Source organism: Podarcis bocagei, assembly GCF_964188305.1.
Source record: "Podarcis bocagei genome assembly, chromosome: 3".
Lineage (NCBI taxonomy): Eukaryota > Metazoa > Chordata > Lepidosauria > Squamata > Lacertidae > Podarcis > Podarcis bocagei.
Window position 1 is genome coordinate 102,589,260 of NC_138127.1, and position 14,340 is coordinate 102,603,599.

General features: G+C 42.6%; 1 protein-coding gene across 2 annotated transcripts in view; it reads right to left on the bottom strand.

Annotated features, from left to right (window-relative positions):
- The window catches only part of USP34 (ubiquitin specific peptidase 34), a 110,689-nt gene that overhangs the window by 81,266 nt on the left and 15,083 nt on the right, over positions 1-14,340 (bottom strand). For both annotated transcript variants that reach the window (XM_081188303.1, XM_081188302.1), the window contains exons 2-5: positions 10,716-10,803; positions 7,923-8,346; positions 6,157-6,207; positions 4,045-4,194 (exon numbers count right to left, since the gene is read on the bottom strand). In XM_081188303.1, the coding sequence (XP_081044429.1) occupies positions 4,045-4,194; positions 6,157-6,207; positions 7,923-8,346; positions 10,716-10,803 (713 nt within the window). The remainder of the gene's footprint in view (positions 1-4,044; positions 4,195-6,156; positions 6,208-7,922; positions 8,347-10,715; positions 10,804-14,340) is intronic.

Genomic DNA, 14,340 nt, shown 5'->3' on the forward strand with positions numbered 1-14,340 from the left:
CGGGTTTCCCACAGGCATCTATTTGGCCACTGTGAGAACAGGATAATAAATTAATAATAATAATAATAATAATAATAATAATAATAATAATAATAATAATAATTTATTTATACTCCGCCCTCCCCGGCCAAGATCGGGCTCAGGGTGGCTAACACTAAATATAAATACAGTGAAAACATTTTTTAAAAAAAACAAAATTAAACAAAAAAAAGTTAGAATAGAGTTTAAAATGCAGCTTAAAATGCAGCCTCGTTTTAGAGCCTATAGATCAAAGCCACAAGGGGAGAAAATGTCAAATATTCACCAGAGCCAAGTATCCATGCTGGTCCTACATGCTGGTCCAGCAAAAAGAGCCAAGGGAAAATTTATACACAAATCCCATATAAGGGGTTCCATCAAAAAATAAAATAAAATTGGGGGGGGGGGGGAGGTTAGACTGAGTCCAGCCCAAAGGCCTAGAGGAACAGCTCCGTCTTGCAAGCCCTGTGGAAAGATGTCAAATCCCATAGGGCCCTGATCTCCTGTGGTAGGGCATTCCACCAGGCCATGGCCAGAGCTGAAAAGGCCCTGGCCCTGGTTGAGGCCAATCTAGCCTCCTTGGGGCTTGGGACTTCCAAAGTGTTGTTGTTTATGGACCTTAAGGCCCTCCGTGGGGCATACCAGGACTAGATAGGCCATTGGCCTGATCCAGCAGGCTCTTTTTCTTCCTTTTTCTGAACCAAATTGGACCGGGGGCTGGGAGACCACTGGGGAAGACTTGGGAAGTCTGAGTTGGGTCTGTAGATCTGTAGATACTAAGGCCTGTTGCTATGCAGCCCCAATGCTTTAAAAAAGGATGAAAAAGTATTCTTTCCCTTTGGGAACAAGTACGTACTCCCATTTATTTGACTGTCCCTACTGTCAGGGAAACATGGTGAATATATCTGGAGAGCTACTCATCCAGGAAATATATGTGGTGAACTTACTTTCTCTTAATTCAGTTCAATAATTCAGTAAAATATTTACAATTGGGCCTCCGATTCAACTGTATAATAAGGTATTTCTCAGGAATACCTTTCATACACTTACTCTGTGGCTATCACAAATACAAACATAGACATTCTCAAAACATCAACACAATAGAACAACTTGGTTGTAGAAGGAACAACCTTGTATTTGCCCATGTTAAATATATGCCAGTGCAACCACCTGGAAACAATATCTATGCCAGTTGCAGGTTTTAATGAGCATTGTTCAAATGAATGGACTCCACAGTAATCACCAGAGGAACAATACAGAAAAGTGGGAGCCTGTGAGACTGACACAGTGATGAAAAATAACTGGGCTTTTTTTATATTTCACATCTGGCTTAAATATGTTTAACTGGTGGTTGTTTTGAATAAAGTTAAGCCAAAAACATATAAATAAATCCTAACGTTTACACCATAGCCGTTTCAGTTTTACCCAGTAGTTTTCCACTGGAAGTACCCAAACCTCATTTATATTTATAAGCCCTCTGTGTGGCATCAGAACATACTTTAAATTACTGAGGTGGATGGAAAATAAATCTGTTATTGTGGTGCTGTTTATTGCAAATTACTTTGGAGCACAGGGATTTGAAAAATTTGGCTCCATTTTTTAAGGGCAACAAAATTACTTGATCTTAACTTACGACAAATATTTTCCATTCAGTTTTTTAAAGGACTACTGTTACCAGCCTGCAATTTTATTAGCCTATTTCGGAAGGAAATTGCCATTCAGGTACATTTTTAAAATCTCCAGGTTGTTTTGAGATAAAATGGAATCCTGTGAAAAATGAACAAATTGTAGCTATGGAAGACACATACAGTGGTACCCCGCAAGACGAATGCCTCGCAAGACGGAAAACCCGCAAGATGAAAGGGTTTTCTGTTTTGGAGGCGCTTCGCAAGACGAATTTCCCTATGGGCTTGCATCGCAAGACGAAAGCCCATAGGGAAATGCTGGCGGTCGGGAGCAAAGACTTTCGCCCACAGCCGGCCTTCAGAAGAGGACCTCTTCTGAAGGCCGGCGGGGGGCAAAAGTCTTTGCTCCCCCCGCCTGCCTCCCCCCCCCGCCTGCCCCGGGCGATCTTAAAATGCTGGCGGGCGGGAGCGAAGCGTTCGCTGCCGACCCCCAGCATTTTAAAATCTCCAAGGGACAGCAGAGAAGTCTCTGTCCCAGGGAGATTTTAAAATGCTGGGGGTCGGGAGCGAAGCGCTGCCGACCCCCAGCATTTTAAAATCTCCCCGTGTCCCGGGAAGGTTTTAAAATGCTGGGGGTCGGGAGCGAAGCGCTGCCGACCCCCAGCATTTTAAAATCTCCCCGTGTCCCGGGGAGGTTTTAAAATGCTGGGGGTCGGGAGCGAAGCGCTGCCGACCCCCAGCATTTTAAAATCTCCCCGTGTCCCGGGGAGGTTTTAAAATGCTGGGGGTCGGGAGCGAAGCGCTGCCGACCCCCAGCATTTTAAAATCTCCCCGTGTCCCGGGGAGGTTTTAAAATGCTGGGGGTCGGGAGCGAAGCGCTGCCGACCCCCAGCATTTTAAAATCTCCCCGTGTCCCGGGAAGGTTTTAAAATGCTGGGGGTCGGGAGCGAAGCGCTGCCGAACCCCAGCATTTTAAAATCTCCCCGTGTCCCGGGAAGGTTTTAAAATGCTGGGGGTCGGCAGCGCTTCGCTCCCGACCCCCAGCATTTTAAAACGCTGTTCCGAAGGGGGGGCGGGGACACCTGCCCCAGCCGCCCCACTTCGGAAAGCTGTTCCGAAGTGGGGAGGGGGGGCGGGGACACCTGCCCCAGCCGCCCCACTTCGGAAAGCTGTTCCGAAGTGGGGAGGGGGGGCGGGGACACCTGCCCCAGCCGCCCCACTTCGGAAAGCTGTTCCGAAGTGGGGAGGGGGGGCGGGGACACCTGCCCCAGCCGCCCCACTTCGGAAAGCTGTTCCGAAGTGGGGAGGGGGGGCGGGGACACCTGCCCAGCGGCCCCACTTCGGAAAGCTGTTCCGAAGTGCGGAGGGGGGGCGGGGACACCTGCCCCAGCGGCCCCACTTCGGAAAGCTGTTCCGAAGTGGGGAGGGGGGGCGGGGACACCTGCCCCAGCCGCCCCACTTCGGAAAGCTGTTCCGAAGTGGGGCGGGGGGGCGGGGACACCTGCCCCAGCCGCCCCACTTCGGAAAGCTGTTCCGAAGTGGGGCGGGGGGGCGGGGACACCTGCCCCAGCCGCCCCACTTCGGAAAGCTGTTCCGAAGTGGGGAGGGGGGGCGGGGACACCTGCCCCAGCCGCCCCACTTCGGAAAGCTGTTCCGAAGTGGGGCGGGGGGGCGGGGACACCTTCTGAAGGCGGGCAGGGGGCGAAAGTCTTTGTCCCCCCTGCCTGCCTTCCCAGGGGCTTTTAAATCGCCCCGGACAGCGGAGAAGTCCTCCGCTGTCCGGGGCGATTTTAAAATGCCGCCCGCCAGCATTTTAAGATCGCCCCGGACAGCGGAGAAGTCCTCCGCTGTCCCAGGGTTTTTTAAAATGCTGGGGGTGGGAAGAAAAGCCCTTGTCCCCCCCCCCAGCCTTCAGAAGAGGTCCGGGGACAGACTGTCCCCGGACCTGGTCTGAAGGCGGTTTCCCTAGGAACGCATTAATTGATTTTCAATGCATTCCTATGGGAAACCGTGCATCGCAAGACGAAAAAACCGCAAGATGAAGAGACTTGCGGAACGAATTAATTTCGTCTTGCGAGGCACCACTGTATACTGAAAGCAAGAATTTTTAAAAAAATTGATGGAATTTGTCACAAAGATATTGCGAATAGCTAAACTATTTTTCTCAGCAGCTGGATTTTTAGTCAATGGTTGCAATAAAGGGGTATGCGAGCAAATATATTCCAAATTTTTAAAATGCAGCATTTTTGTAACTTAGAAGTAAAATTAGTATAACTAAAATTTAGAGGTTTTGAGACTAGTACATGTTACCACAGAAAGCCTCTTGCCTTTAAGAAGACTTTACAGGCAACATTACTGCATCCATGTTAAATAAATGAGAAAATCTTGGACACATACTTACATTAGACACCACAGTGATAAATGCGTGCGCTATGAGAAATGGCAATGTTTCAGGGGCTCCATATTCAAAACAGTCCTTCATGAGGGAAAGACCATTTTTTCCGCAAAATAAGCAAACGTAGCGAAGCAAGTGCAGCGGTACTTCTACATCCTATGGACATAAGAACACATGAAAATATATATTACAAATGTCCACATGTAACTTTTTCTCAACCAAAATTACAGCATCTTAATAATTCCTCCTATAGACTATTCTGAAAGGCTTTTTGTGGGCATTAAGTCAGTCTTCCAGGTTCTGCACTGACTTTCTTTTGTATTCCAGGCACAATTCAAAGGGGTTAATGTCTGACTTATTCATGTCTTCAAAGTTTGACTCAATTTACCTAAGGGTGCCGTATGAATGAAGACATTTGAAGGACCACATTTTACATTCACTGCGTATCTGCAAACCCTGGTCAATCTATATGAACAAATATATTTTTACTATTTCTTTCTAGCTTTGTTCTGCCTTTCTATTCACCCATATGCAAGACGGCAGTGCAATATATGACCATTCAAATTGAACACAGCCACAAGAACAAACCATGCACAAAAGCCCACTCAGAAAGGGGGTAGAGCCCAAGCACAATGGAATATTGGGATTGTACTCAATCCACCACTTTATACAGGTTCGTTTAAGGCTCACGAGAAGCATCTCAACTACCTGCTTGGGACTGCAAAAGCAAGATCACCCAGCATCTAGCAGGTCACCCAGACATGGCTGATGGGGGACTTTTGGTTTGGTTGTCAGAAAACGTGCAAGACCATGATTCTGACGCAAGCTATATCTGTACCACATTGTGTCTGCTTGCTCAGAAGGATGGGAAAGGGTTTAATGCCACAGTGCTCAACTCAGAAGTATGGAGAGCTCAAAAGGACTCTAAATTATGCTGGAATAGCCAGTATCTTAGGAGAAAAACCAAGTATTAAAATTTGCTTTCACCCACACTTTGAAATACATTGCGCCTGGAATTAGGATGGTGCCAGCAATTAGTTCTTAATACTTTTTATTATTCAACCATGCTTTTTCAGGGTAGCATTGTTAGATATTGTTTCTGCTGGCTTTTACAAAACGATCTAATGGATGCCATTGCTTCAACTGTGTGTATATTTATTTATTTATTTACTTACTTACTTACCATTTTCAAATGGTCTGTTGCAAAGAAGCTCTTTCAAAAAGTAATAATAATAAATCATTTATATTCAAAGTCCAAAGAGCAAGCAACAAGTACAAAATGTACCCTATGACTATGGGACTTCCTTCTTCAGAGGACTCCCCCAAATCTCTTACAAAAGCATTAGAAGGTTTCTACCTGGGTGGCCATAACTAAGCTGCTAGGGTAGTCGCAAGTGCAGCCCAAGGAAGAATGACAGGAAGAACTGACTTTCGCTGGATCGTACATTAACATTAAAGCTCAGTACAGTCAAACATCGTTTCCCAAACACCTCCATTTTGGAAGGTTTCAGCTCCCAAACACCAAAAACTTTGAAGTAACTGCTCCGGTTTTCGAACAATTTTCGGAAGCCAAATGTGCTACGAACGTTTCAGAAGTCGAATGGTCTTCCGGAACAGATTACGTTTGACAACTGAAGTTTGACTGTACTTTATTTTCCATGCAGAAGGCACCAGGTTCAGTCCTTCATCTCTAGTTAAAAGGATCAGATAATGAAAAAGGCCTCCTTATGACCTCCATATGAGCTGCTAGCAATCAGAGCAGCCAATACTGGCCTGGATGGAGTAATGAGAGGGGCTGTAGCTCAATGAGCACATAATATTCATGCAGAAAGTCCCATGTTCAATCCCTGTAATCTCCAGATGGGGCTAGGAAATACCCTTTTCTGAAACCAGAGGCAGTCATTGCCTGTCAGAATGAGCAATATTAAACTAGATGAACCAATGGGCTGAATCTGTTTAAAGCAGCTTGAAAATTATATTTATTTTAATAGGTTCTTCCAGTTATAGTGTATTCTGGATCACTCTAAACTACTGAGATGGAGCACGCTTCTGAAAGTTAATGAGCTGTAATTTATTAAAACTACACACATCTTATATACAGAAATAAAGCTAACTTACATTCATATCACAGAATGCTCCCAATATATTGCTTTCTTGTGCAGAAATATCCTATTTAAAAAATAATAAAAGTTATGAATTTAACCAACATGAAAGAAAAAGATAAACATCATCCATAATTTAGATAACACAGCTGCGAAATTCAATAATATTTTCCTAAGGCTGCAACAATGCATGTTTGATTCAAGGCAACTGAATTTTGCCGTTTTAAAAAGCCACATGCTTGCATACAGAACCTGGTATATAAACTGTTTTGTTTTGTTTCTGCCTTCTAGACAAAGCCATGTTTTCTTGGGCTTCAAGAAAAGTAATGCAATAATTTGAATTTCCTATTACAGAGTATGTTATTTCAATCCAAGGAGCCATAGATCACAGAAGTCAGCATCAATATCTACAGATCAACATGAGGGTGATAAATCGATGCCTTGATTCTTTGGAACTTGGATCCAAGACCACTCTTGGCATAGCACATTGTGGACTAACCAAGTGTAGTAGTAATAGTAGTGATGATGAAAGGAGGAGTGGTTAGGGTGCCTTCCATTGCAAGCTGGTTTCTACTCAACTTTTACTTTCACAATATTTGTGTTCAGGCTGCAGCAGGACAAGTTGTTGGGAGTTTGAGCCGATCTACAAAATCAGCCTACAAATATAATTGAACAAGGTAGAAGAATAGAAACCTAACTACCCGTATTTTTCGCTCCATAAGGTGCACCTGACCATAAGGTGCACCTAGTTTTTAGAGGGGGAATTCAAGAAAAAAAATATTATTTAAAGGGAGCGCTGAGCATCCCAGGCTCTGCTCAGTACTTCCTTTAAAGAGCCGCACAGTGTGTGTGTGTGGCTCTTGGGGACTTTTCCCCAAGGGAGAAGGGCAACCTGTCAGTGACGGGCTGCCCTTCTCCCTCCTCAGAGCCGCGCTCTGTCCCTTCCCCCACCCCCCTAAAAGCGAGGGATAGTGACTGGGAAGATTCAATACCAGAAAGACCAAAAATTTATCGAGGACTGGGGGAGATTTACAAAATATCTGAAAAGCATATGTGATGTACAGACAACGCTTGTTGGTTTTGAAGAGACTCTGTGAAAAATTAAGAAATATTGTAAAAAAAGAGAGAGTAAGAGGGAAAAGGAGTTTCTAAAGGCAATATTAAGTTTAGAAATGCGTTAATAATAAAAACTTTAACGAAAGATTGGCAGAGAAACTGAGGGAAGTCAAAAACTGGTGAATGAGTGATAAAATATGTGTTGATTGTATAAAAATGTTTGGAAAATGAATAAAAATTATTATTAAAAAAAATGTGAGGGATAGCTGCGTGAAGCCTCCGCAGGGCAGCGGGAAGAAGGCTTCCCCCTGCCCTACAGAGGCTTCGCGCCACTAAGGCAGAAGCTAGAACAGCTGGAGGGAGCGCTGCGCAGCACTCTCTCTCACTGTTCTGGCTTCTGGGGTAACCCCAGAGCTGCTCAGGAGCTTGTTGGGGCTGGAGGGGGAAGCCCGCCCCCCCCCCCAGCCCCAGGGACCACACATTCGCTCCATAAGACGCACAGACATTTCCCCTTAGTTTTTAGAGGGAAAAAGTGCGTCTTATGGAGCGAAAAATACAGTACCTTTCTGTATAAAGAACCCAAGGATTATGAAAAAAGAGAGTTATGCTCTGACAAAATAGTAAGAACTTACAAACCGGAAAGTCAAACGATGAATCAAGTAATGGTTTCAGCATCAGAACACAGAACAGCCCACCTTTGTATGTGTTAATTAGGATAACATGTACCTCAATTGTAGGATGCGTATTATGCTTGTAAGCAGTATACAGGGGAAACTGGATCTGAAAGATTTTCGCTACACAGAGCAAAAGCTTCTCCTTTTCCTCGGTGCTCCATATGCTGAAGGCATCAGCGCCCTTTGTGGGTTCTTCCTCTGTCAGGATACAAGTTCTTCCAGAGTCTAACTTTTTCTCTATGGACTTGTGTCTTTCCCCATTTTCTTCTCCTCCACGAGATTCTCTTTCTACATTCAGCGGCTCATCAGATGGATTATTCTCATCTTGCCATGCTGAGTCTATGTTGATAGTGCAATGTTTACACAGCTGGTCCCGAAGAGCTTGAACCTGGGCAATTACTAAATTTATAAGCGCACACACAACTTGGTTGAAGATCTCCAAATGCTTATACTCCTTGAAGCAGCACAGACATTGCCTGTTTTAAAAGGGATTTAAAGCAAATCAAGATGGGAAATGTTGGAAGAGCTTCAGAAACAAATGACTAAGCAGTAATTCATGTAGATAACCTGGAGCTGAACGTGTCATGTTTCTTCCATCTTGTATTTAATGGTCTTATATGAAGGAAGACTGATATAAATTGACTGCAGTTACATAAATACTGTGGTACTTGTGTCCTTGGTATATGTAAAACGATAGCATGATCTGAGAGTTCTTTACCATTATAAATAAAATGGATTAATAAAAATCAGCATCACGCGGTGTTGGGAAATGTCAGAAACAGCAAGAAACATCAATGCAGCTTCTGACTTTCTCCAATGTCTGCCATGAAGTGTGAGTCCAACTCCACCCATCCCCAAGGACTGAGCATATGCCAAAGGACGCTGAAGGTGTGGGATGCTATCAATTTTACCTGGTAAAAAACTCGTATGTTCTACAGGCAACATGGGAGGGAAAAGCATCATTTTGTGCTGGAAATACAGGAGACCAGCAGCAACCGGATTACAGTTATGGTTGCCACTAGCAACAGGCATTGTGCACACTTGTAGATAATTATATTGAACTAAAACACCTTGTACAGAAATCTTTTGTATTCAATATGTATTGACTAGCAAAGTGAGCAGTAACAATGTTTTAAAAAAAATTACAGTGAAATAATTGCACTTAAGTTTAATAATTGATTCCAGAGGATATTCCACTTCTTCCAAGATACAAAGGCAACGTCATTCCTGTTGTTTAAATAAAAGACATTTACCCTGGCCAACTTTGTCTGACCACCATGCTTGCCCTCTTGGTTCTTCAGCTTCAGCAGCCAAGCATGTAGTCAGGATGAAACAAGATACTTGGGCATCACTGCTCCTTACTGAGGAGGCCTTTTCTGCATCCTCTCCCACAGGTATTGCAACCATCCAGGGTCAGATGGAAGAATCCCTACACCCCCACATGGACTTGGATAAGGGGGTTTAAGATATTGCTCCAGCTACTCCCACTATAACCCAATACCCACTTCCCCTAGTCAGGCATGGCCAATCTTGGCCCTCCAGATGTTTTGGGACTACAATTCCCATCATCCCTGACCACTGGTCCTGTTAGCTAGGGATGATGGGAGTTGTAGTCACAAAACATCTGGAGGGCCAAGTTTGGCCATGCCTGCTCTAGATTAAACACTGAGAGGGGAGGCAACTAAAGATAAAAGAAAAAGGAACAATCTGAAAAGGAAGAAGAAGAAGAAGGAAGACAGAAGAAGAGGGAAGAAAGAAGTCAGAAGAAGAAGAAGAAGAAGAAGAAGAAGAAGAAGAAGAAGAAGAAAAAGAAGAAAGAAGAAAGTCCAAAGAAGAAGAAGAAGAAAGAAGTCCGAAGAAGAAGAAAGAAGTCCGAAGAAGAAGAAGAAGAAGAAGAAGAAGAAGAAGAAGAAGAAGAAGAAGAAGAAGAAGAAGAAAGAAGCCAAAAATTAACTCTACTCTTCTGAAGAAAACACAGTCAAGACTGGTAGGAAGGGGTTCCTACTTCTGGTTGGTCACAGGCAACCCTTTTTTTCTTGTTTTGGCGCTGCCTTCCAGAAAAGGAATTAATCCTTTCTGGTATGCTCCATTTCTCCGCTGAAAAAACCCCTCATCTGGTGAACCTTGCAAGGTGTGTCATTAAGGTGTTTATTGGCAAAGTAAGCCTTGCTCGGCAGGCACAGAAAATATGACATTCTAGGAGATTTATTAGATATTAATCAAAATAAGCGTATGCTTCTTTTATAGGTGGTGTGTTCCACAAACCCAAATGCCACTGTTTAATCAGTGTGTAGGCGTTTCCCCACCAATCACAATCCTTTTCCAAAAATACCTTGGGTTGAAAGGTTGTGATTTCTACTTTCAGACACTAGTCATTTCCACTATAATGCTGCTTTTCTGTTCAGACATAGTGCACAGCATGAGTCATTGCAAAAAATGTATCACTATTTCAAATAGATACCCTTCTAGCTGTGACTAATACATTAAATTTCCCCTCTGTAACAGTTTCAGCAAAAGCTATTTTGAAATCAATAAGACCCAATAATTAACTTTTAAAATTATCTGTAGAAATCCTACATTACCACTCTCCAACATTTTAATTTTTTAAAATAAACATGTTTTAAAATAATAAGATACCCCTGCTTCACAAGTTAACTAGAACCTATAAAACTCTTCTAACACTGTCTTAAATGCCAAAAACAGTTAGCTGAGAAGGAGCAAAGTAATCTTCATGCCACAGTCCTTTTTAATGCTTACTATTTATGTACAATGTACTTATAAAAAAATAGGCATGGACTTACAAAGATGCATCATAAATTGGGAGCACTTAAAAAGCTGAATTTACCTTTGTGTCCAAGAATTGATATAAGCAAACACCTTGAGTGCATGTTCCTTTCTGAGCTGCAATCCATCACCACCTTCAATGTCAGATACTAAAGAAAAACAATTGAATCATCAATGCCATGAAGAACGTTTGAAACTTTAAGCTGTCTACTAAAAGCATATTAAGGTAAACAACATATTTTCAAAATGGTTCAGGGATTAGCCACAGGTGGAAAAGTAATAATTAGACTTAAGTTTTCAAATCGGCATTTCTTAAGCATTCAACTTTTAAATGTGGTGGGTGGTATGTAAAACCCCAAAGTATTGGAAACCAGCTAGAAAACACCTGCTTTGGTTAGATCCAGAGCATAAAGAGGACTTGTCTCTTTGCTGTTAGACCATCAGTTTTCTCCCCTCTCTTCTTTGGTATCTGTTTGAGAGACGATCCTGGAAGTCTATTGGATAATGCGCAGTAGGTAAAACTATGGCTTACCCACCTTCTTTGCAACTATCCAAGAGAATTCCTGAAAAATAATCGATTGATGGTTCTTGACTTGCACATTGATGGTTCTGCCTTGCACATAAAACTAGAGTTGGTTCCCCTGTGTTGGAAGGGTGTAACAAAAAAGAAAACTATTGGCACATGGAGTAGTCCTGCCTCTTGGGAAGAGGTAATGAAGGAAATTTCTGTAATAGGTGTACCAGTGACTTAAACCTCAGATTGTGTCTTTTGTCAATTTTTGATTTGTCAAATATGGACTTACTTATGTAAATCCCTGACCTTTTTTTTTTAAGTAGCTGCTTGTGTGGCCATATCACTGGGCTGGAAGGAGTCCTCGGGTCCTTTTTAAAATATTTGGTTCAATAAAGTAATGGTTATTCTCATTTCTGAGAATTTGACTTATAAATTAAGGGTATCTCAGGGTTCACTTAAACTAAGGGATTTTTGTCTCCATTTGGTGGCCATTTGTTACTTATACGACAGGCCAATCACAGAGATGGCAAGTCACAATGAAATATGGCTTTATTTGGTATTCATAATATTTCTCTTGTACTCTTTCTGTATTTGGTCGGCTTTTGTTATAACATCTAATTCACCGTGTAGCTTCTTGACAATGTATTTTATTTTATGAAGTAATGGCTGTGAGCTCCGGGAAGGTATACCTTTTCTCCTCTTCTTCTTTCTTTCATAGTTCTCACTAGGTTGTTATTTTACCTTTTAAAAAGCAGCTTTAAAAACCACCTCCCTTGAATATAGATCTGGGATTAAAACTACAAGCAGCATTAAGTTTTTAAAAATAGTTTAAAAAAAAGAAACTTCCAGAGCCATAGCAATAACTATTCATTCCAAACCAACTGACAGCAATAGCCTATAAATATTGAATATAAGCAAAAGATAACTGATTCTCATAGGGTCAAGCAGAAGTCACCCAAGATTATCATCTGAGCACACCTGAAGAGCTAAGATCACAATACTTAAGAGCAGTGCCTCCAATTCCAACATGATGGGATCTACAAAGACATCCCAAGATAATTTTGAGATTGATTCTATCAAATACAATAAGCTAGGAAAAGCCAACATGCCATCCCCTCTAATACAGGCAGAAATAAATGCAGAAGATTTTGCAGCCATGACTGCTTCCAGTTGAATCAGGACCATATGCCTTACAGGCCTGCCCAAGAATGGCAATTACAGACTAGCTGAAAATTCTCCATATAATTTCCATTATTGCTGGGAAAAGCATGACCTTTGCAACCAGGTCTGAATCATTGGTACTTTCAAAGTAGCTGGCATTCTTCCCTCATATAAGGAAAAGTTTATGTTGCTTTCACCAGAGGGGACAATTTCTCCTAGCTTCCTGTAACAAAGCCAAGAAGCAAGTGGATAACTGTATTGTCAGGCAACTGAAAACTTTCAAACCAACCAGAAGGTAATAGAGCTTCGACAACAGAGCAAGCTATCCAAGAACAGTGGCATCTGCAACTGGGAAGGTTTTAGGCACCTTATATTCTGCCTTATGGTTGGACCAGACAACTCAGGAAAGCAATTCCTCTGAAGAATTAAGAACAAATTGTTGAATATATAGCAGCTCCCACTTCCTAAAAGCCACCATTGATTTCTAGTGTCAAAGCTCTAATTAGATAATCACCCAGTGAAATTATTTTCAAAGCTTTATTTTGCAGCAGAAAATTTTCTGCTTCACGACTTCACTAATAACAATGAACGCATACCAACTGCAAATATAATATTAAGCAAGCTTGGTGGTGTCGAAGTTTTTAGCTTTGTTTACTAGATACAAAATTAATCGGAATTTTCCATATAGGCCACAACTTTGTACAGTGGTACCTCGAGTTACAGATGCTTCAGGTTACAGACGCTTCAGGTTACAGACTCTGCTAACCCAGAAATAGTACCTTGGGTCAAGAACTTTGCTTCAGGATGAGAACAGAAATCATGCTCTGGCGGTGTGGCAGCAGCGGGAGGCCCCATTAGCTAAAGTGGTACCTCAGGTTAAGAACAGTTTCAGGTTAAGAATGGACCTCCAGAACGATTTAAGTTCTTAACCTGAGGTACCACCGTAATCAACTATGGCAAATACAAATGAACATACAAATGAACAATCAACTTGAAGTATCAAATTAAAGAACATGTGGACTTGACACCTTGCCCAATAAATCAGTTATATTCAGCCAAAGAAAAAACAGAAGCAAAAGGGGGGGGGGGAGACATTATTTAAACTCTCTCCTCTCAGCAGCAACTCTTGCTTCAACAGGTTAAAATAAGTTATCTCCAGCTCAGCAATTTAGGCGTTATGCAATGTTTTATGAACATTCCAATGGCTCTGAAGATTTTAAAAAACAATTGGTACATAAAGAAGGGGTGGAGAACCTGCCGCCCGAAGGCCAATGTTGGTGCACCAGGGAGCCCAAGCTGGCCCACGAGACAATTTTCCCCAAACCGTGTGCACTCACCCATCAGCTGATGTCACTCTAACATCATCTGATGGGCAGGGTTAAATCCTGCTTCGGCTGTGCAGATCTGTTCCCAGCAAAAACAGTAGCTGTGGTCAAACAGAGCAGGATTTAACCTTTGCCCATCAGTTTATGAGTTGGAGTTCAATCCTGCTCTGTTTGGCAGGATTTCAAGGCCTTGCTGAAATCGAGTCATGTATGTATGTGTGTGTGTGTGTCCCCATCTTTTCCACGCTAAAATGAGGGGGGGGGCACTACTTTTCAGTGGGAGATTCCAAAGCACACCACTTCCTGATTCAAATCTGGCTCACAAGGCTGATCTTGATAATTATCTGGCCTGTGGAGCCAAAAGGTTCTCCATCCCTGATATAAAGCCTTGACAAAAATGGGGCTATTAGTAAGAAGTAAGCAGCAATACTGTTGTTCAACTCTTAATGAACAGGTGGATGCATAAAGGGGAATACAGTGGTACCTCGGGTTAAGTACTTAATTCGTTCTGGAGGTCCGTTCTTAACCTGAAACTGTTCTTAACCTGAAGCCCCACTTTAGCTAATGGGGCCTCCCGCTGCCGCAGCACGATTTCTGTTCTCATCCTGAAGCAAAGTTCTTAACCCAATGTATTATTTCTGGGTTAGCGGAGTCTGTAACCTGAAGCGTATGTAACCTGAGGTACC